Source organism: Catharus ustulatus, chromosome 13, assembly GCF_009819885.2.
Source record: "Catharus ustulatus isolate bCatUst1 chromosome 13, bCatUst1.pri.v2, whole genome shotgun sequence".
NCBI classification, from domain to species: Eukaryota; Metazoa; Chordata; class Aves; order Passeriformes; family Turdidae; genus Catharus; species Catharus ustulatus.
This window is the reverse complement of record NC_046233.1, coordinates 15,003,760-15,026,435: the sequence shown is the minus strand read 5'-3', so window position 1 is coordinate 15,026,435 and position 22,676 is coordinate 15,003,760. Positions and strand designations below refer to the sequence as shown.

Below are 22,676 nucleotides of genomic sequence, written 5' to 3'. Positions count from 1 at the left end.
GGCACCATTTTGTGGGTAAATATCTAGTGTTGGGTCCTAAGCAAACCCAGTCCCAATGCCAGCCTGTTCCTGGCTAAGCCCCAGGTGTGGTGGCTGGAGAGTCCTGATCACTGTGCTCTGGGCTGAAGTGGCTCTGGGCTGATGGTGTCACCTCCAGGTGCTGGGCCAGGGCCGTGGTGCTCCCAGGCACCCTCAGAAGCAGAGTTGGACAAGGTAGCGGATCCGGCACTGGCTCTCCTGGTAGATGAGGTACTCACTCTGGCTGAAGGAGGAGTCCTTGTAGGTAGGCATGGGGATGGGCTTGCCCTGGCACACCAGCACTTTCTTGCCATCCAGCAGCACCTCCTCATCCTGTGCAGGATCTGGGCCAGAAGACACCCCACCACCACATCAAACCTGAGATCTAGCCTCTCTCCCCTGCTGCCCTGTGCCTACCTCAGCCCCACAGCTGCCACACCCCTCCTGCCCCCAGCTCACCCGGCTCTGTCTGGCCACAGGCCAGCACGCTGTCATAGCCAGCAGGAGGCTGACACAGCGTGGGGTCATCGCGGGTGATGCGGTAGGGTTTGCCCAGGGCCACCTCCGTCAGGAACATGATGCCAACCTTCTTAGATGTACAGCCCACTGCCATGGGAGAAAGGGATGGGAATGATAGCACCACCCCTTGTGTTCCCATCTGTTTGTGCCCAGGCCACACTGGGACACAGGGTCCGATTGCTGTGGCAGGGAAGGTTCCTGGCAAGCCCTCAGCTGTCTGGCAGGGGGTATGCAAAGGCAGCCAGGCTCACACAGACCCTGTGGGGATCACAAGCAGTCCAGTCCATCCCAGAACCCTCACCATAGCAGGCTGATTTGCTGTTCTCAGAGGCAAAGTAGATGCCCTTGCCCACACGCCCGCCTGAGTGGGGCATGATGCGCAGCCCGCTCTTGAGGATGGCCGCCACCACCGCCACGTTGGTGCCATGCCAAAGCAGGCGCCGGTGCTCCAGCAGGTCATGGGCCTTGAAACGCTCATCCTGGAGAGAGGCAGAGCTAAGGGCTGTGCACAGAGGGACACATGGGTGCCCAGGTGTGGAGGACTGCCACCCATCCCCCCAGTCCAGCCCCAGTGTCTGGCTTGAGGGAGAGCACACTGGGTGCCTGTTTGGCCCTGGCCAGCTGGGCTGAATCCTCTCCTGGGTGAAGAAGCCCTTAAGCAATCCTGGGCTGTAACCATGGCTTCCCTATTGTGACATGGGGAGAACAACCTCCTCCTCACCTCACCATCCCGGGCCACTGGCCAGATGTTGAGGATGAGGAGTTTGAGTGCGTCACGTAGGTTTGGATCAGCTGCCAAGGGAGTGTCAAAAAAGCTGTGTCACTCCAGGCAGCCACCTCTGCAATTCCCACGCTCCTCCTGGGACAGTAGGAACCTTTGGGGTGCCCACAGGCCTGACACAATTGTTTCCCATTATGGGATGCTGTGGCACAAGCAGCACCTGATATTCCCGAGAAGTCGGGTGCCAGCCATCAACAAAGAGACGGGATCCCCACTTGCAGGATGAAGAGACGAGACCCATTTGTTGCAAGAATGAGGCCAATTTATTAATTTCACACATCATTATATATACCTTTTAAACTCTAGATAAAAATAGTATAATCAAACAATTGGTGTTTCTAAGTAACTTTACTTAATCAGAGCTCTGCACAGACCTGTACAGAGAGCATAGGTACATATAGACTTGCATTATTTATCTTAAACTAAGCAAACCAAGCACAACTTTTGCTTCTCCTTTCAGGGTTCAGCCTACCAAATTTAGTATATCCAATCTACTAGAGCATCCACTTCAGTCTTGAGTTGAGCAGTGCTCTGAGCCTGGCTCTCCAGTTAGATTTCTTCACCCAGGTTCAGCTGGGAGAGCTGGCAGGAGAGTGGGTCATGAACCCTATCCAGCGAATGGGCGACTTCTTTCTCTTCCTCCTCTTCCTCCTCTTCCTCCTCTTCCTCCTCTTCCTCCTCTTCCTCCTCTTCCTCCTCTTCCTCCTTCATTTTCTGTGCCTGCAGGCTCTGCTCCAGCTCAATGTTGGCCAGCTCCTGGCAGAAAGAGAGCAGGGACATCATCAACACCATTGCTGGTTGCTGTGCTGGGGGACCAGGGCAAGCCCAGCCTCTAGCCAGCAGCTCCTGCCACACCAGGAAGGGATGTCACACACTATGTGCTCTGGCACCTCACCAACAGCATGACCTTCTTGGCATGGAGTCGGTATGGGGAGTTGATGATGGGTGGTCGTGCCCGTCCAAAGTTGTGTGGGATGGTGCTGTAGAAGCGTGAGGAGAGTTTCTCCAGGCGAGTGGCCTGGGGGGGCTGCTCCTTCAGTGCTGCCACCAGCTCTCCCAAGATGTAAAAGCCATTCACGAGCTGCTGCTTGCTCAGCTTCCCCAGAGGCATGTTCTTCAGTGCTATAGGGAAGTGCAAGGTGAACCCATCCATGCCACTTGCCCCACAGCTATTTAGAAGACCCTCCATTATGGGCAAGTGTGGGCACCCAGCATGGGGTGTCCATAGTCCCATCAGGTGCCAGGATATCAGAGGGGATGCTCTAAAACCCATCAGCACCTCTCCTCATTCACCCCACCACTGGACCCCTCAGGCCATCAACCCATCCCCTCTGAGTGATATTCATCTGTGTGGCTCTGTCCAAGGTGCAGGGCAGCACCCGCTGCTTGCAGACCTTGCCCCCATCCACAGCATCCACCTGCAGACACCCCACATCAGCTGCGAGCCTGCAGGAGGGTGTGGAAGCACAGCAGCAGGGCTCATGCTCATTCAATTTGCCCTCCCACTCCATTTTAACACATTAGTCTCTGCCTGCAAGCTGTTTCAGCAGGCACCTAGACCCCCCTCAATATCCATCCCATCCTGCTGACCCAATTGGATGTCCTGGTGTTCAGCAGGCCAGGAGCGTGCTGACAACCACCCCACCATGGTGACAACCTGGTTGCCCAGAATACTCACCCTCAGGGCAATCTCCATCTTTCGCCCGGGTAAGGAAAACACCCCGCTCCACCTTAATGAGCGTGTACTTCCCCGGCTGGGCAATGAAGTTCTTCCTTGTTTCCCAGTTATTTTTGGTCAATTCCCAAAACGTGTCCTTAAAGTCCTTCTTGGCAGCTTCCAGGGAGGACCACTTTATGAGCTTGGACCGGCCGTCAGATCCCTGGCAGTGGACAGCAGTGGTCAGGACCTGCCCTCCATCCCTGCTCCACCAGCCCCATGCTGGGGGAAGCAGGCAGGAACAAGGGGAGGTGTGATAGCAGGGCTGTGGGGCAGCCAGCAGGAATGTGCTGAGCCACCAGCTCAGGAAGACACCCCAGGACTTCCTGCTGGGCTCTCAAACCCACATGCACTGCAGGGACAGGTGCCATGTGCCCCACACAGGCTGACTGTGTTGTGTGGGGATAAGTCCTTGAAGCCCCCCCATTAAAGTGCTATAGCAGGACACTTGGGTGCTTGCTTTGGGACAAGGGACCACCAGGTTCACCCTCAATTTTGGGGGTTCTAAAGGCAGGGTTGGGACAGCTGAGATGTGGGGAATGAGCCATACCAGGGTGGACTCACCACACGGCCAGAATGGTGCCAGACACTGTAGGAACGACGATACTTAATGAGCTGCAGAACGTAGAACTTGTTGTTGTTTTTGTTGGCACTGATATTGGTCTGGTTCAGGGTGCAGTCATACTTCTTATAGACCTATAGTGAGTGACATGGCCTGGGCTGGTATCTGGGAGCATTTGGGGGCTGGGCAGAAATGTCCCAGTGGGAACACCAGGGGGTCTGCAAGGAAAATTGGGGCTGACCCTGCATCAACAGGGCAGGGGCTGCTCTGAGACTCCCCCACGCCTCCCACCCACACCCTCCCATCCCTGCCCCAATGAGAACCTCAGCCCTGCTCTCACCTTGGCACCTGGTACTTTACTCAAGGGGCACTTCCAATCCATTTTTGCAGGGGGCTTCTCATTGGGAGCAGTTTTCAGCATTACCACGGCGGAGCTGCAGGTAAGTTTCTTCTCTTCGACATTCAGTTTCTTTTCCCTCCTGCCTGGCTGCTTTGAGGGAGAAGCTTGGTGCATCAAAACCATGACTGAACCGCTCCCGCTGCTGCAGGGTCAGGGCAGCCTTAATCCCCCAGAAAAATCCTTGGAGAAAGCAGAGGGAGAGGTGAGAGATGGCAAGCTGCCCTTCCGGGAAAGTCCAGTGGACTGTGCCTTGCTTTCCCTATGGCTTCAGCCTACAGCTGGGCTGGAGGAGGGGATGGGACCTCTGCCCACAAACTGTCTCAATCTTGTCCCTGAGTTCAGAGTGCATGGAAGAGCCTCTCAGCACCCTTCAACCCTTGAGGGACGCAAAATAGAAAGAGCCCAATGACACAGAGCCGACGGGGAGCACAGGGGGCCTCAGCTGCTTGCACAGGAAACTTGGGTCAGAAGAACTGGAAAAGGGACGAGGAACTGCTGGAGAGGTGGGAGGCCTGCTGGCCTCTGCCTCACTAGAAACCCCCAATCCACAGGAGTGTGTCTCCAAGGCTCGCCCAGCTCTGTGTCCCTAGGGACATGCAAGAGGGTAAACAATGCAACAACAGCCCCAAACACGCAGTGCTATGCCCTGACATGCAATCCCATCTCCCCAGTCCCTCTCAAGGCCAGTGGAATGCTTTGATTTGGGCAGGGCGGGGTCGGACAGCTCCTGTCTGCTCTGCCCCCTGCCATTGCCAGCTGAAGAGAGGGTGGTGGGAGCAGTGAGGGGACAGAGGTACAGGCAGAAGCCGTGTCCTACCTGCTCCTGCTGCCCGTGTCCTGCTGAGGATCTGCCGAAAGTCTTCTGATGTGTCAGGCAATCCGCCCAGATTGGAAACTTCTTTGGGCTGCACCCATCGATGACGTGCGGAAACACACGTAATGCCTCCAGAAAGCACATGCTGTGACAGGCCTGCCTGCTTCTCTACTGCCTGTACTGCCTGCTTTGCCGAGCAGTTCCTTGTTATAAATGAGGAACAAATCTCCCAATACTGTGCAAAATTTAGGTTGCTTTATTTTATAGAGACGGAGCAAGCAGCACTGGGGAACATTAGCAGTCATTGCCCACTCCACACTCTATTGAACCTTGGTTTGCAGCCTCTTATAGCATGGTCTCTCATTGTAATCAATAATTTTTGGGCTTTTTCTGTCATAATTTTGCCAAATAAACAGTGGTTGTCGAAAAAACATCTGTAAATTCTCTGGGCAATAGTCACTCTCACAGATCTGGTCTTGATAGATAAAAACCGGCAAAGATTGAGAAGTCTGGTCTTTGTAGATAGGTAGCATTGATCAAACAAAAGCAGGAAGTCTGATTTTGCAAAATCTATCGGACTATCAGAAAGTCTGATTTTTCAAACTGGTAGCGGACACATTTAGAAAACATTACAGGGGAGATTAAAACCAGAATGATTTAATCATGTATTTTCCACTATTTAGTGTCCATGCTTCACTTCGGACCTAAGTATTCTGGTTTATACAAACTCCAATACTTTTACGATTAACACAAATCTTTTACCAATTATCACTCCCGGGATGAGGTGTGACTCTTACACCACCCCGCCCTGCATCCACCCCCACTCTGCCATGCTCTAACAAAACTGTCTTGAAAAAATTGAAAATAGCACCTTTTTGTGTGTTAAATATATTTTGTTGGGTCCCAAGCAAACACTCAGGGCTAAGTCAGGCAGTGAGGAGGACCTATGAGTCCAAGTAGTGCAGGCAGGGGTACCGTCCCATGTCCTCCCTTGGGGGCAGAAATTACTCCCAAAATTTCAACTGAAGCAGGTGCCCCCGAAAGGGATAGTAGTCCTCGACAACTATTTAGCTATTGACAGGAGGGAGGAGCTGGGGCTCTTCACTCTGGAGAAGACTCCAGGGGAAACTCAGAGCCCCTTCCGCTGCCTACAGCGGCTCCCAGTCGGCTGGAGAGGGACTTCGGATGGTGCACGCAGTGATAGCACAAGGGACAACCGCTTTGAACTGACAGCAGCTTTAGATTGGACGTGAGGAAGAAATGCACTGTGGTGAAGCACTGGGAGCTGTTTCACAAAGCGGTTGCGGCTGCCCCATCCCTGGCAGTGTCCAGAGCCAAACTGGAGGGGCTCTGAGCATCCCGGCCCAATAAGTAGGGGAGGCCGGACCGCAGCACCCTTAATGGCGGCAACCCCCAACTACATTTCCCGGCGTCCCGCACGGCCACTGCGCCTGCGCTCCGCTTGGAAGCTTCCAGTCGGGGTGCGAGGTGGCTGCTGGGTAGAAGACGGGCGGTCCCTTAGGCGCCATTTTGTGGCGAGACAGGGAGAGGGGTTGCGCGGGTGTGCTTGGCGTGTGGTGCCGGATAGTGCTGTGCCGGGTGCCTGCGGATCCTGGGCGGCGGCATGGGCTCGGACAAGCGGTGAGTGGCGGCGGGAAGGTGAGGGGAGACGGGCAGTGGTGAGGGTCGCGGCGGGCGCTTCACGCTCTGAACTCGGCCCGCTGTGCCCCTCAGGGTGAGCAGGACGGAGCGGAGCGGCCGCTACGGCTCTATTGTGGAGAGGGAGGACCGCGACGAGCGGGAGTCCCGCAGCCGACGGAGGGATGACTACAAGAGGTCTAGTGAGGAGCGCCGCGGTGACCGCTATGATGACTATCGCGACTACGACAGCCGAGACTACGACAGCCGAGACTACGATAGCCGCGATAGCCGAGACTGCCGCGACTACGACAGTCGGGACTACGACAGTCGAGACAGCCGGGTCTGCCGAGACTACGACAGTCGCGACAGCCGCGATTGCCGAGACTACGATAGCCGAGATTGCCGCGACTACGACAGCCGGGACAGCCGAGACTACGATTGCCGGGACTACGATAGTCGGGATTGCCGAGACTACGACAGTCGGGATAGCCGAGACTATGATAGAGACTACGACAGCCGCGATTACGATAGCCCCGAGGTGAGCGGGGTTGGGGGGCCGGCGGGGCGGAGGGCACCGGGAGCGGGTTTGATCCCGGAGCGCTGCCCGGGGCCGTGGGGACCAGCCCGGGGCAGGCGGCTGGCGCCCGTGTCGCCGTCCGTTCGTGTGGCACTGTGGGGACACGCTGCAGGGAATTGCGGTGGCTAATCCTGGGCGCTGGCTTCCAGAGGGAGCGGGAGCGCAGGAACAGCGACAAATCAGAGGATGGCTACCATTCCGATGGCGACTACGGCGAGCATGACTACAGGAACGATATTAACGATGAGAAAGAAAGCAAGACCATCATGTTGCGTGGGCTTCCCATCACAGTTACGGAGAACGATGTGAGTAGACGGGCGAGGCTGTGCCTGCCTTGCCTCCGGGCAGGGCCGTGCCGGAGCGGCTGCTGCCATTTTGTTGAACGCTGCATCATGGTGGCCCCTCTCCAGCGCTGTCGCGCTGCCATTTTGAGTCCTGAAAGCATTTAAACTCCCAGTGTTAGGTAATAGAGGTCAGTTCAATGTGAATCAGTCCTTTTCAAACAGAACAAGCCGTGAATACTCGTTTTTTCACGCATGGTTGCATTCTTTCCCTGAGAGTGGATTTTAAATTACCTGCTCTCTGCTGCTTTTCTGTATTGGAGGGAAGAGGCGGGGGTTTTTTGCTGCATCGCCCCACTGCAGGCAGTGGGAAGGGAAACAGACAAAGAGGTGGCACTCACCAGTTTCTCTGGTCTTTATCGAGGCCAGAACTTGTGACCGATGGGGTCACACACAGTTACCGAGCTCCTTAGCCGGGCACAGCCCCGCACAAAGCTGCTTTGTGTGGCACAGCTGTGGGAGTCAAAATGGCTGCTGCCGAGCTGAGGGAGCAAGTACTGACGAGCTTGCTGCTTGCTTGCCTAACTTATTTAGTAAAAAGATGTTAAAGCTTTAAGGTTTTCTTATTTATGGTAATTTTTTAGGGTTTTTTTCCTTGCTGGGTTATTTTGATTACCAAACAATAAACCCACAGCTGTTGAGGGGTAAAAGCTGAGCTAACCCCGTTTGTTTTCAGTCAAGACGCTGCCTCTGCCTGCGATGTGTATATGCCTTAATTGCTAGTGCAGAGAATACATTTGCACCATTTCTACAACGGAGATTTTCTCCTTTGCTTTTTCATTGGTTGTTTGTTACCCTCCAGATATTGAGGGTTCCTAGTCACTATGTACTGCTCTAATGTTTTCATGAGTGTTTGAAATCAAGTGTAGGTTCTTGCATACAAAGGAAACAGGTAGACATGACACAGGACACTTTAGAACAGTTCTTGTTTCTGAGATATTTATGTTACAGCTCTACAGTTGTGCAATAACTGTAGCATAATTTATGTGAATGCTTAATTCTGGACTCAGAGTATAGGCAGTGCATCTTGGAACGTAGAGTTGAATTCTTAAGTTACCATTACTTCTGGTTGTATACACAATTTTCTCTTTTTTTTTGCATTTTTCGTAAGAAAAAATCACTTACATATCTGATACTATTTCCAGTCAGCATGTAAATGGGCAGCTTTAGATAAATTTTGATTCTACTGAGCAGCCCTATTGCATGTAATGTAGTTTGAATTTTGTGAAAGCTGCTGAAAAACCTTCAGCTCTAGAAGGAACCCTCAGTGTCTTCTGTTCTAGAATTTAAAAATTCATTAGTGTTTGTTTTTCCTCCATGCCTCTGCACAGTTACTGAGGTTGCCTGTGCCACAGCAGCTTTGTTACAGCTGAAGAACTGACATTCCTTTAGCTTTTTCTTTGATGACACGTTCTTCACATATTCATCCTGAAAAATTGATGGGGATCAGTTACAGGATAAGATCTTTAGTATGAGGCTTAGGAATACATTCATGTTTTTCTTGTTTTTCATTGCTAGGAGTGAAGGATACTTACACATGCAAGGAGAGGGATACCAGCAGTGTTCTTTTTAAAAACCTGGGGTCATGTACAGTCTTCGTGAAATATTACCAAAATCTCAGAACATGAGCTAGTAGGGATTCAGATTCTGGAGGATTACAGTTAGTTTAGTGTCTAGCAAAAGATTATGTGGACTTTGATGCTCATCAGTCCTCTGTTGGGTTTTCAGTAAATGTTTTCTTTGTCTCTGAGATAGTGTTAAAAACGTTGTTTTGTGTATCTCTTGCACGGTACTGCAAAGTAGGTTATTTCTGTGACTTCTGTCTGCCACGTTATGAAAATTTTAACTGTTGGATCGAAATCTCCTGCAGATTCGTGAGCTTATTGAGTCCTTTGAAGGTCCTCAGCCTGCAGACGTGAGGCTGATGAAAAGAAAGACAGGTGAGAGCTCTTAATCCAGTTTTTAACATCACCTTCCTCTTCCCCAGCCCAAAAGAGTATCCAGAATTGTCCCCAAACTGCAAGCACGTGCAATTAAAAAAAGAAAATAAAAGGTTTGCCATGGCTAAGGAATGTGGCTTTTTGGAAGACTTAGATAGCTGGTCAACATGTTTAAAGAAGTCTGTCTACAGGGGGTTTTGTTAACAGGTATTGGTAAGTAATAATAGTATAAACCCATTTAATAGTATGTAGTGTGTTGCATGGTACCCTTAAACATGGATATAAATGGAGTGAAATGTAGCCAGTTAAGGCAGCTTGGTTCCTTGCCATGGCAAAATAACGAGCAGATCCCAGCAGTTGACGTCGCATTTGTAAAGCTGCTTTGTCATGAAGTAATGAAGCAGTTGGAGAGAGATTCGCCTGTTTTAAAGGAACTGACTAACACAAGTATCCCGTCTATATCTGAATGCTGTCTCTAGGTGTAAGCCGTGGTTTCGCCTTCGTGGAGTTTTATCACTTTCAAGATGCTACCAGCTGGATGGAAGCCAATCAGGTTGCTTCACTCACCAAGTCTAGATATTCCTGAAAATGGAAAAAGTCTGTACAGTTTAACAACAAAAAAAAAAAAAAAAAAAAAAAGAGGTGGAAGGAGTGGTTTGTTCCATAACAGTGATTTAAAGAATAAAAGCTTTGTATATATTAAAATTTGTAACATACCAAGTTAAAATAGGAGAGAAAACTCTACTTTGGTAAAAGGTGCTGTTGTTTTAAGTGCCTTGGTTTCCATTTAATATGAAGATTTGGCTAGTAATCATTAGAAAATCCTAGCTTATTTCCACTTGTTGTTTCCTTCTCTGTTGCAGAGAAAGCATTGCATCTGTATTGCATTGGTATTAACCCTGAAAGAGAAGTGTCAGTTCTTGGCAATAATCTGTTACCCCAGTTAAAGAGGGGGAGCTGCTCTTCTAGAGGAAGAAGCATATTCATTTCAACTAAATGAGGCAGAGAGTGAGATCTCACATCTCTTAGACTCTGTATTTTGGCTTTTTTGTTACTATGACTTGATAAGGAGCCAAAATGCAGTCATAATCCTCTGGTTGGTTTTTCCATGAGATTTTCCTGTAGCACTGCAAACAGTTTCACTTTCTAACTTTTGCTACTTCGAGTATTCATAACCTATTTCAACAACAGAACTTAAAAATACTTTTGAAGTGAGCAAAGTGCGTCAAATCAGTGATTTTTGTTGCACCTGAATATTGGATGCACCAGTCCTGCAACAGCGTTATGACTTTTTCTGCTCTGTTCATGTTATAATAAAGAAATGGCACCATAATGGGATTCATGGCAGTTCCAGCAGATGGAAGCTGTTGTATGCCCTGTGCTGGAATAGTGTTTCATATGTCCCATACTATGGGTAAATTCCCCAGCCAGAAAGCAGCTTTTGAATTCTGTCTTCCTGATGTGCTGCTCAGTAAAGCATGTGGCTACAGGGGAAAGACTAATACTGAGAAATTAATGCTGAGCCTATTTTCAGAAATTGATTTTTTTTTAATATATACAAAGCTGTACTGATGCATAATTTATTGAAATACATACAAATTCACTCCAGTAACCAGCCACCTTAGTAGTAGGGAAAACATAGCCTGTCCCCAGCAGCCGGGTTGCTGACTGTTAGATGACACAATGATGTATTGCAACTATACCAGCAGCCTTGTTCTATGTGTGCACATCCAGTGAGTGCTGGGCCCTCCAACCCTTCCTCCTGCCGGTAGGAGCAATGGCTTTGCCCTATTCAGTCGTGCAGAATGTGAGAGCCTTATTCATGCTGTGTGCTAGATCTGTGTCAGACCTTGTTACCAGAAAAACCACGGGTCCTGACACCGTGGTACCGCTGCAGAAAGCCAGCCTGCTAAAAAAAGTGGTTCTGCCATTGCAGTGTCTGGGGTGTGGCCTCTAATACACACTTCCTCACATGTGCTTCCACCTGTTTGACCAAAATAAGTTGATAGCTGTATTTTGAAAGGCCATTCTGCATAGCCACACTTGGCAAAGCATGGGGCTCACAGCCAAGGCTTCTTAATAGCTGTAAATTCCTAACTCCTCTGAAGTCAGAGTGAGAGGACATGCTGAAAGCATTATGAACTTTTCCTACCCCTGGAGAAGCTTCACATGCAATCTAGTTACTCATTTTGGAGAGCTCTTGCCTGAATGAAGAACACAAAACCTCTTGTGCAGGCTTCCAATTGAACTGATGCAGTAGTCAAATGAAACCACTCTTGAGTTACGTTTCGGTTGATGGCACTTGTAATCCAGCCTTCAAGAAGTCTAAGCAGGGTCCCTTTGGGAGGAATTACTGTATTCTCAAGGGGACACTTCTGAAGTATGCTTGGAAAAGTAAATGCAAATGTGGTTAAAAGGTCTGGGGTGCTTGGAGTAGGGGATGAAGTGAAGCAGTCACCTATAAGGACATGTTTAAAAAGTTGCTCAGTGCAATACCAGAAGTGAATAGAAATGTGGGGGCAAAGAGACTCCTAAAAATGTGTTAACCTGAACGCAGCAGATTAGGACTCTGTCTCCTTCGAGACACTTTCTGGTTCCATGTCAGCGTTTAGTGTTTGGCAGCTTTTTCTACACTCCCTGATTCTGTTTATCTTTGCTCCACATCCCATTCTCTTACTGCCCTGGTCCTCCTCTCTGCAGGATTGGATGGGCAGGGTGTAGGTGGCGGTGGTTGTCCTCCACATCCTCCCCATATGTTGTCCATTTAATTCAGGAGCACTGATTCCTCCGAAGGGTGCTCTGCCATGGGAAAATGGACATGTGTGTCTTGATACAGGAATAATTGAAACTACTTTTTTTGCAGAAAAAGCTGGTGATTCAAGGGAAGCAGATTGCAATGCACTACAGCAACCCAAGGCCTAAATTTGAGGACTGGCTCTGCAACAAGGTACATGTTTCACTGGGAGAGTTTGTCTTGCTTTAGAGCTTCCTACTTGCTCATTGGTCTAAAGAAAGAAACACCTAAATCAATCCTGCTCCCCATAAATTTAAATTATCCACCAGCATGTATTCCCTTCCTACACTGCTTTTTATAGTAGTGACTGTGCCTGGGATTGTAAGCTAAAGACTGTGCAGTTAAAATAAAATTTGGGATGACCAGGGAGAAAGTAGCTGGGATGTTCTGAAAAGTAGCTGTGGTGCAGATAAGGGTGGCTTTTGATAGTCTGGATTATTCTGGTGCATTTAGCTTTGTTGTGTTACTTTGTGTGAGTGTCTGTGGATTTTGTTAGTGTACAGCAAATGCAGCATTATTAAAATTACCCAAGTTCTTACTAGGCTTCTCTTGTTTGTCACAGTGCTGCCTTTACAACTTCAGGAGGAGGCTAAAATGCTTCCGCTGTGGAGCTGACAAATTCGGTACGTTGCCGTGATCTCTTCTATGTTCAATTTTGTGGGAAACTTTCTGGCCTGTGTAGGAACCAGAGTTCTCTGTAGGTTCTAGACTGACTTACAAAATGTTAAGCTTAAAGTGAGTGAGCCGTGTCCTGACTGAAATATTTTCTCTTCATAACAAAGATTCAGAGCAGGAGGTGCCACCTGGAGCAGCAGAAGCCGTTCAGTCTGTGGATTATTACTGTGATAGTAAGTGATCTTTGACTTACTCTAGAATATGAAATGTAAACACATGTACTAAAAATGCTTTCCATACCTCAGCCTGCCAGCTGAAGGACTTGAAATACTCTGCAAAGCTATGGTGTGCCCTGCTAATGTCATACTTTTTCTCCTCAGCCATCATTCTTCGAAACATTGCTCCTCACACAGTGGTGGAATCCATCATGACTGCGTTGTCTCCGTATGCATCTCTGGCAGTCAATAATATTCGTCTTATCAAAGACAAGCAAACTCAGCAGAACAGAGGCTTTGCGTTTGTGCAGCTGTCTTCTGCCATGGTGAGGACCTTACTGGTGTTCCAGCTGGTTAACCTCTTTCTCTCCCTGCACCATTTAGAGCCCTGAGCTGGCCCCCTTCAATGAGTGTTGATAGACACAGTGTGTGAAAGCTGATAATATGTAGCTGCAGTTTGAAAGGTGGTGGGATGTTTGGAGCACATTAAAAAGCTATTTTTGTAGCAAAGTTCTGTTCTGGATTGCAGCCTAGCTTCATGCTTGGATTGCAGAAGTGCTGGTGTGGGATTATACTTTGTTCACAGATTCTAAGATCTGGGAACAGGTACATAGAATTAGGCTTCTTCCACCTTGAGAAGAGATGAGGCAGATGTTGCTCTTCTCTGCAGCATCCAGTGGGAGTGTGTAAGGACAGCAGAAACATACTCTTAAGGATACATAAGGATAGGACAATAGGCAGCAGCCATAAAATGAAACAGAAAATTGCAGAGGTAAAAGAAAAGCCTCCTAAGTTTCAGAGAGGTTATATGCTGGCATGGGGTCCCTAAAGGGCAGAGAATCTCTTCTTGGATGTGGTACTGATGGATGTGGCGTAGTGGTGGAGTTGGCAATGCTGGGTTAACTGTTGGACTCGATGATTTTAAAGGTCCTTTCCAACCTAAATGATTGATCGAGTTTGTACATCAAACTCGAGCAGCAGTGTGATCTGTTTGGATCAGTGTGATCTGCTTTAGTTAGAGAAAAGCAGGTGGTTGGATTAAAACAGGTGCTTAATCTCAGTTTTTGCTGATGTCCCATTTGGAGTAATTTGTGTCTTGATAAAGCTAAGATTTTGAAACATTTAGTACTTAGTGACCCCGGGAAATGCTCAGTGTTTTCACATGGGCTGTTAAGGGTCTCACTGTGCTCTTCTGCATGTGTGTAATGTGAGGAGATGGAGGTGGTTTTACATCTTCAGCTCATTTCAGCAGCTCGATGTGAAAATACAGAGTTTGGGGAACTTCTGAATCCCCCTCAATAAACTGCTTTTCATAATAATGAGTATTTTTTATTATAGGATGCTTCTCAACTGCTACAGATTTTACAAAGTCTTCAGCCACCGTTAAAAATTGATGGCAAAACAATTGGTGTTGACTTTGCAAAGAGTGCCAGAAAGTGAGTTGTGATAGCAGTCAATTGCATTTTTGGTTTTTGCATTTTTTTTATATGTGTACCCACCCCTTTCCTTTATATTGGATAGTTTCTTCTTGTCACTCAGGCTTTTATTAAGCTTATTCTAACTCCAGAGTTTTGCTTCCCATAAGTCACTTGTGTTGCATGCATCCTGCTCTTCACTGCATACAAGCAGAGTGAAAGCAGTGTTTCCCACCCATTTCCAGTCCTCTGAATAGAACACCGTAACTGCTTGTGTGCACAGCACATTTATTTCCTTGGAGACCTCCTGACTTGTTATTGACTCTACAACAATGAACCTGAAGTTGCTTTACTTGCCAAGCAGTGTTTTAGCTCATTCATTACATTCCAAATGTTTTATAACTGCCAAGAAATCCATGTGTGAGGGCAGACTCCACCTCCTTGCATAGGGAGACACTACAGTACAAAGCAGTACTTACTCAAGTGCCTGATTTTTGTGATTGCAGAGATCTGCTTCTCCCAGACGGTAACAGAGTCAGCGCCTTCTCTGTGGCAAGTACAGCCATTGCTGCAGCTCAGTGGTCTTCCACTCAGGTATGGTTTGGAGACTGTTACTCATAGTCCTGCTTTCCTGAAAATTAAAATGCAGACTGACTGTGTAGTTGCCCTACTGGCCATGTGCTGGGTTGAACTGTTCATTGACAGATCCAGCCATGACACATCTGGTCAAACTTACACACCAGTTTTGAGCCTAGGCAGTGGGGTACATGAAATTATTTTAAAAAGTTGTTCACCTGTGCCTGATGTAAATCACCTTCTTGAATTTCAGCCACAGACTGGAGAGGGCAGCACCCTTGACTACAGCTATCTTCAGTCAGGACAGGATGGATACTCACAGTATGCTCAGGTTGGTAGTAGAGGTGATGCTCTAACCAGTAGTTGTCATAATTTGGATATGCAGATTACTCACCTTGTGTTTTCCTTCATTTCCCTTTACAGTATTCCCAGGATTATCAGCAGTACTACCAAAATCAAGGAGGACTGTTGGACACAGACACAGCTACCATATCAGGTGGTGCTTCCAGCATCTTAGAACCTGTTGTTTGTAATGATAATGTTGCAGTAATATTTTGCCTCAGCCTTTATGCTATTTTGCTGTGCACAAGAAGACTTGGCTCATTTTGCTCTCACAATGTCTAAATGAGGATGCATTACTAGAGACCTGTAACAGATTTGTTGAAGTGGAACCTCTCATGCTAGATGAGAGAGAAGCCTCTGTTTCAGATGGTTGACAGAGGCCTTGAATTTACGATACCGATGTAAGCAGCTCTAGCAAATGTTCAGCACTAACAGCTGTAGAGGCCAGGAATTGCTGACTGTGAGAGCAGAATATTTCCTCCTGAAAAGGAAACTATTCCTTGTCTGGGTAGAAGATACCCACTGTGTATCTATCTCCTTTTGAACGTTTATTGCCTTGTTTGGCTGCTGGAGCTGGAATTAGTAGCTGAAACTATAAACAAAGTAATTTTAGCACTAGGATGCAGTACTGTTTTACAAATTAGTTTGCTTATGCATTTGCTGCTGTCTTTTGGCAGGAGCTCCAGTCACTACGACAACAGCTGCAGTTGTGTCCCAGAGTCCTCAGCTGTATAATCAGCAGACAAACTCACCTGACTCTCCGGTAATTACAGCATGATGAGTCCGTTCTTTCAAAGCCTGGGATATGTGGCTTAGCTGTAGCCTTTGCTTTTTAAAGTGGGTGGTACAGCAAAGCTTCTCAGTGTCCATGGGTTAGTCACAGTGCTTGTGGTTGTAAGTCACCTGCCATTTCTTCTCTGGGATGGTTTTGTTCTTTGCTGAAGGTGAGTGCCAAGCATGCTGGTGAGGAGGAGTTAGCTGTCGTACGCGTAGGGTGCGCTGCTCGCGCCTTGGCTCGCTGTCCTTGTTTTCTTGCTGACAGATTTTCTAATTGAGGTTTGTGGTTTGGGTTTTTTTCAGACGCAATCAGCACCACCTACCACTAGCACTCAGGCACAGGCGGCTCCTCCGACTGGCGTAGTGCCTGGAACCAAGTACGGTAAGTGCTCGGGAGCTGCTCCTGGGGACAGGTTTCTGTCACTGTTGCAATAAAACTCGGCTTTGGCCAAGTGCTCCATCACCGTGTCATGGTGAAGCTGCCCCTGGAGAACGTTGGCTGCATGGGTGATTAAGAGCCCTTTACAGACATATCTGCCGACGTGGCTGCTATAATCTCCGAATTTTACCTGAAATGTAGAAAGATACCTGTCTGAATTCGTCTGGAACGACCATGTCCCACACTTTAATTTTTTTACAGCTGTCCCTGATACTTCCACCTACCAATATGATGAATCTTCAGGATATTATTATGATCCTATAACAGGGCTCTACTATGATCCTAATTCCCAGGTAAACGCAAGTTCTTCCCACATGTCTTAACTGTTAAGGTTCATTAGTTCCTTATCTCATCATACGAGTGACATTTGAAGTGCACAACATACCAAATGTTGCAGATAACTCAGCAGTGTGTGTAGGGCTGGGACTTGATTTCCCTCTGGTGTAGCCCTGCATTTTTCTCTCCTTTTCCTTAACTTTACTCCACGTTTGGCCCATATAGGATTAGCACTTGTCACAGCCACTCTGAGCTATTTCGTTGCAGAGTGCCCAGCAAAGTGCACCCAGCTCTGGGCTCTGGTGGGTCATCTCTTGGGAGAAGCAAAAGATTCTCCATAATGCTGTTGGGCAGAACCACCTGTGTTTGGGGACAGAGGCTTCAGCCACTTCCTGCCTTTTGACTCCTCTGGAGTCTGCAGAACTTGTTTGGACTCTACAAAACGCCTTCCCGTGTGGTGCAGTAGTGTGAATCAGCTTGCTTGGGTTCTCCCGTGGACACTGAGCTTGTGTGAGGTGTTTAACTGTCTGCCTTTCCTTCCCTCTGGCAGTATTACTACAATGCCTTAACCCAGCAGTACCTGTACTGGGATGGCGAAAAGGAGACCTACATGCCTGCAGCAGAAGGTGCCACGTACCAACAGACAGCTACCACAACCACCACCAAAGAAGTGAAAGAGAAAAAAGAGAAGCCTAAAAGTAAAACAGCTCAACAGGTAAAAAACAGAATTGGGTCATAACTGGGAGAAAGTCTTCTCTGTGGAACAGGATAATACTGCTCCTTTTTCATGACAAAGGAAATCCTAGGTTATTTGGTGGGGTGCATGCCTTCAATTTGCAGGCACTGTGGGGGGCTGAGGAGAGGTGGCGTTGGCAATGCTTCAGTGCAGAAATAAGCTCTGCATAGGAGGAGTGCTTATGGAATCCTGCCAGGATCAGTGGGAGTATAACTGAGCCGTCACTTAGAGGATTAGCTTGATAAGAAGGGTTTGTACAAGTAAAAGCAGCAAGCAGTGTTATCTTTGAACACTGTATACAGGGAAACAGCTGCACTACATCCAGTGTCCCGTGGTTTAAAAATAAAAGGTAGTGGGTTGACTTGTTCTGAAACTGCATGTGAGATTGAATGGATGTCATAAGAGATTGATAGCTTTGAGAGGAGCTGTGTAAGCAAACCACTCTGCATTTCAGATTGCTAAAGACATGGAGCGCTGGGCAAAGAGTTTGAACAAGCAGAAAGAGAACTTCAAGAATAGCTTCCAGCCACTGAGTACCAGGGAGGAGGAGCGGAAGGAGTCAGCAGCTGCAGATGCAGGTTTTGCCCTCTTTGAGAAAAAGGTGAAGGTGCTGGCAGTGGTGAGTGGTGGGGGCTGTGTGACAGAGCTCCATGCTCATGGCATTCTGTTCTCATCCAGGGAGCTCTGTCTGAGCGACAGCAGATCTTACCAGAGGTGTTGAAAAACGGGGATGATGAAAATCCGCTAAAGGTGAGTATGGCAGAGGAGCTCTAGCCAATACTTGCTTTCAAACCTCAATTTCTGTGGCATTATCTGTAAGAAATGGTGTGATGATTGCAATGGTATGGTTTAAGTGCGAGAGGCTGGGTACTGAGATACACTGAGGACAACTGTGATTCTTCTTAGCCTTCAACTCACTTGGGGTTTTGAAGTTTCTACATAGGCTGTACTTAAAAGCATTGTTAGGCTAGTGGGAATTGTCTTGCATTCACTGTGGTATGTACTTTGAGTTGCAGTACTGTAAAAGTGTGGGCCCAGTACTGAATAGAGCAGGGACCCTTGCAACAGAAGGTGGCAGAGAAGGCTGAAATAGTAAGCACCTTTTTTTCAGTCTTCAGTGCCAAGGCCAGCCCTTAGGAATTGCTGACCCAGGGGAGCACAAGAAAAAGAACAAGTACTGTGAGAGTGACTGAGCACTGGAACGGGTTTCCTAGAGAGACTTGAGTCTTCTCTAGAGATGCTCAGAGGTCATCAGGACAGAGTCCTTAGCAGTGTGTGGTGAGGGCAGACCCTGCTTAAGCAGGGATGACTTGGACTGGATGACCTCCAGTGTTCCCATCCAGCCTCAGGCATTCTGTGATTTCGTCCTTGGTAATGGGAGCATGCTGTTCCTCCCATGATACACATCTGAGCCTTTGTTCCTTGTGGTGCTGTCTGAGCTGTGGCACTGTTGCACGACCCTTAGTGCTGTCTCTCCTTTTCAGCGTGGCCTTGTGGCTGCCTATAGTGGTGACAGCGATAATGATGAGGACCTGCTGGAAAGAATGGAGAACGAGGAGGAGAAGCTGACTGACTGGAAAAAGATGGCTTGTCTGCTGTGTAGAAGGCAGTTCCCAAACAAAGATGCTCTGATTCGGCACCAGCAGCTGTCTGACTTGCACAAGGTAGTTACACTATGTGGTAAGGAAAACACTGAGTTGTCCTAATTCAGTGTGCCGTGAGCACTGAGCCATGAGGCACATTGCTGTTTGGAAAACTGTTTCTCTTAAAGCAAAAATCTGCAGGTGGGTTGTTGCTCTCCCAAAAGTCAGCTACTTCATTTAAGAAGAGCTGTTGTGCATTTCATGTTGTTACAGTGAATCTCTATTCTTGTTTCAGCAAAACATGGATATCTATAGGAGATCAAAGCTTTCCGAGCAGGAACTTGAAGCCTTGGAGCTGCGTGAGAGAGAGGTCAGTGTTGAGATGAGCAGATGAGTAGCTAATGGAAAACCTGTGCAGGTGATCTGTTGAGCTCTCCTTATCCTGACACACGTCACTCAAGATAATCTTTGTAAGCTAACCCCTTTTACAGTCAAGGTTCAGAGCTGCCTGTTGGATGGAGAGAAGTGTCCCATATCCCACAGACATGGCTTAGCATGGAAGGCTTATTCCACCTGTAGCTCAGGGCTGCCAGGCTGGAACTAGAAACCTGCAAGTCTCTTCCTGCCCCAGTGCTGATTCAGATGGTGCCCCAGGGACTTGGGTCTTGGGCTCTGCTGTTGATGGCGTTAGCATTAGTGGGCTGCAGTCTACAGCATTCTTCAGTAGCAGACATTTATCTGACTCCCATAGCTCAGAGCTGAACAAAACTGTTTTGAAATCCGTGCTGACTGTAGTTGCTTTTTGCAGATGAAATACAGAGACAGAGCAGCTGAGAGGCGGGAAAAGTACGGCATCCCCGAGCCCCCGGAGCCCAAGCGCAAGAAGGTCTACGATGCAGGCACAGTGTATGTACCTGAAAGCTCCTCAGCACCTGCCTCGTGCACCATGAGCAGTGTGGGTAACTTGTTAACTCGTCTCTTCTGCCCCCAGGAATTATGAGCAGCCCACCAAAGATGGCCTTGACAACAGTAATATAGGGAACAAGATGCTGCAGGCCATGGGCTGGAGGGAAGGTTCGGGCTTGGGAAGAAAATGCCAGGGCATCACAGCACCCATTGAGGTAAGTAATGAGGGATGTCTTCTTGAGGAGGTTTGGTGCCTTTTTTTCTTGTTTAACCAGAAGCACTTGCTGCTGAAGAGCTCTGAAGGAATAAACTGCCAGCTGCAGCAAAGCTGCCTCTATTTATGTTGGCTCCTGCTCGTGTTTGTCCCATTGGATGCTGAAGCAGAGGCAGGGCTGTGTCTTCCCTCCAGTCGTTGCCTTTCCTGGGCTTGCCTGTGCTCCAGTTGTGCTGTTAGGAACTGTTCGTGCTGTTGGAGTGGGGCCAGAGTAGCGTGAAGCATGAGCATGGGGTATTACATGTACGCCAGTCTCTTGGTGTCCATGGTGCTATTTATGGCTGTGGAGATCCCCAGGGAAGCTTGAGAAGCTGGCTGGATTGATGGGATTTTTGGTGGTACCCTCGTGGTGATCTGCCTTTCAGTGCAGTGCTGAAGTGTGTCTCTTCCCTTGCAGGCCCAAGTACGAATGAGAGGAGCTGGCTTGGGAGCCAAGGGCAGCTCCTATGGTGTCTCCACGGCAGATTCCTACAAAGATGCAGTGCGGAAAGCCATGTTCGCTCGCTTCACGGAGATGGAGTAACAACCCCTCTGGCCTGCCAAGCACTTCTTGTTAGCAAGAATTGACTCTTAAATTCCATAGCCTTGGTGACCTGGCTGTATCCTGGCTTTGGTTTAGAGTTGACCACTTCATTCCCTTGGACATTGTTCCCTGCTCGGCATGTAACAAACACTTCCATGAGCAGATTGTTTGAACTGACCCAACCATGCTGGAGAGCTCCTGGTTAGACCAAAGGGGATGGCTGATCTTTGTACGGTCATGTATATAGTGTAATGTATTCTGTGTTTTAGCATGTTGTCCAGGTGCTGCTCCTGCCCTCTGGAGCAGCAGCAGGACCCGTTAGCTGTGCTTTCAAACTGTCTCTGCTCTCCTTTTGTTGTATTGTCTGTCTGGGTTTTTTTGGAGAATTTTCCTGTACATTTTGTATGATACATCTTTGTATAGACTTTTTGAAGACTTTGATTCTAGTTGCCAATTTGGCTCATTTCCAAATGAAATACATCCAAAAATTACCCTATTTCTGTTTCTTGGTGGGTGAATGAAGAATTAAGTTGCCAATGCTACTTGTCCTTTCTGTCATTCTGCTTCTTCTTTGATGAGACTTCATTCTGGAGTCTCTGTTCCATGCAGTTCTGCTCACCTCCCTCATTTCATCCCTGTGCTGTGCCTTGTTCTCAGCATCTTTCTCAAAATTCCAGCATGGATGGTGGCTGGTGGAGCATCAGATCTCTATGTAGCCCTTCTTGCCATCACTGGAGAAGCAGCAGCAGTGTCTGCCCTTGCCCAGAAGCCCTGGGTATTACCTGGTGGCTCTTTGGTGAGCAGGGAGGGGGGTGACATGTGGCACTCTGGGAAGGTACAAGTGCTCCATCTCAGCTTCATCTGGCCTGCTTGGATGCTGTGGGGGGAGCTGAGTGATGAGAGGATGAAGTTCACCAGAGGTGTCTCCATTACTGCCTTTCTGTTCTCTGCCTGCACTGTGCCTTGTTCACAGTCCTCTTCGTAAGAGCCAAGACAAGCAGAGCAGATCTCAGCCCTGAGCTCTGCCTTAGCTGATGCTGGTTGTGGGTCTTGCTCAGCCTCCACACAAAGCTGAGCTAGCAGTGAGCTTTCCTACTATGTCCAGATGGGCATAGGAAGGGGTAGAATGAAGCGGGAGCAACTTAACCGTTTGTGCTTGGTGCAAAGCCCTTCTGGGGGTCAAGGCCAGCAGCCTGTGCCTGCTTTTTGGAATGTGAATCCTGCTTTGCTGGCTGCTGCAGCTGCACCTGTGCCCCTCTGTTGCACTGTCAGGCCACTGCTGGATTTTTGAGGGGTGCCTGGTTAGGGGTGAGCCAAGGTGAGGAATGTCCCCACACTGCCTCGGGAGCGGGGCCGCAGGGCCTGGGTTCCCTGCCCGAGTCGCCGGGCCGTTCCACCAGGTGGCAGGCGTGGCCCAGCTGTGACAGTCTGTCGTGGTGTGTTTCCTCTGAGCCGGGCTGCCGAACATCGCCGAGGCTCCAGGGCCTCTCCCTAGTGTGACATTCCCACATCGCCGAGGCTCCAGGGCCTCTCCCTAGTGTGACATTCCCTCTTCGGCTCCACAGAGGAAGCCGGGTGGCTTGAAATGACCCGAAAGTGCCAGCTCCATGCCCCAGCTTACCCCCAGGGTGCTGGTAGGGAAGGCAGGCCTGGTGCACTGTGAATGGGGCCCAGCGTCCCTATGGCAGCCTCCCCCCACTCCCTGTGTGTCCCGGCTGGCAGCACAGCAAAGTGCTTTGCTGCTCTGGGCTGTAAATGGGGGGGTCTGTTTCCCAGCAGGTGGGTTTGATGGATCGATAAAGTGCATTTGTGTAGCATTTGTGTAGCTCAGCTTCTTCCCAGCTCATCGATCCCTGTCCCAGTGCATCCTCCTGACGAGGGGTGATGCTACGGGC

The 22,676-nt window shown here is 48.8% G+C and overlaps 2 protein-coding genes across 2 annotated transcripts; one reads left to right on the top strand and one right to left on the bottom strand.

Moving 5' to 3' along the window:
• Window positions 1–57: 57 nt before the first annotated feature.
• Window positions 58–5,056, bottom strand: LOC117002442 (protein mono-ADP-ribosyltransferase PARP3-like). Its single transcript, XM_033071556.1, is given in 11 exon segments — window positions 58–362; window positions 478–624; window positions 839–1,016; window positions 1,259–1,305; window positions 1,308–1,352; window positions 1,882–2,074; window positions 2,214–2,440; window positions 2,997–3,198; window positions 3,600–3,731; window positions 3,938–4,177; window positions 4,815–5,056. Coding segments are annotated over 10 exon segments (1,524 nt in total). The 5' UTR covers window positions 4,121–4,177; window positions 4,815–5,056; the 3' UTR covers window positions 58–192.
• A 1,251-nt stretch (window positions 5,057–6,307) lies between these two features.
• Window positions 6,308–21,277, top strand: RBM5 (RNA binding motif protein 5). The gene is made up of 24 exons (XM_033071417.2): window positions 6,308–6,452; window positions 6,546–6,990; window positions 7,179–7,334; window positions 9,241–9,310; window positions 9,790–9,863; window positions 12,174–12,257; window positions 12,667–12,727; window positions 12,887–12,952; window positions 13,100–13,260; window positions 14,273–14,370; window positions 14,856–14,943; window positions 15,179–15,256; window positions 15,349–15,421; window positions 15,945–16,030; window positions 16,348–16,426; window positions 16,685–16,776; window positions 17,310–17,474; window positions 17,950–18,096; window positions 18,174–18,245; window positions 18,980–19,159; window positions 19,374–19,448; window positions 19,887–19,984; window positions 20,070–20,199; window positions 20,656–21,277. Exons 1-24 carry the CDS (start codon window positions 6,436–6,438, stop codon window positions 20,779–20,781), a joined length of 2,721 nt encoding a protein of 906 aa, XP_032927308.1. The 5' UTR covers window positions 6,308–6,435; the 3' UTR covers window positions 20,782–21,277.
• The last annotated feature ends 1,399 nt before the right edge of the window (window positions 21,278–22,676 follow it).

Bases quoted from the DNA above. Each gene is read 5' to 3' on its own strand.
- RBM5 (XM_033071417.2), top strand. The intron at 9,311-9,789 runs GTGAGAGCTCTT...TGCTGTCTCTAG, and splicing joins GCTGATGAAAAGAAAGACAG to GTGTAAGCCGTGGTTTCGCC. The intron at 19,449-19,886 runs GTCAGTGTTGAG...TGCTTTTTGCAG, and splicing joins TGGAGCTGCGTGAGAGAGAG to ATGAAATACAGAGACAGAGC.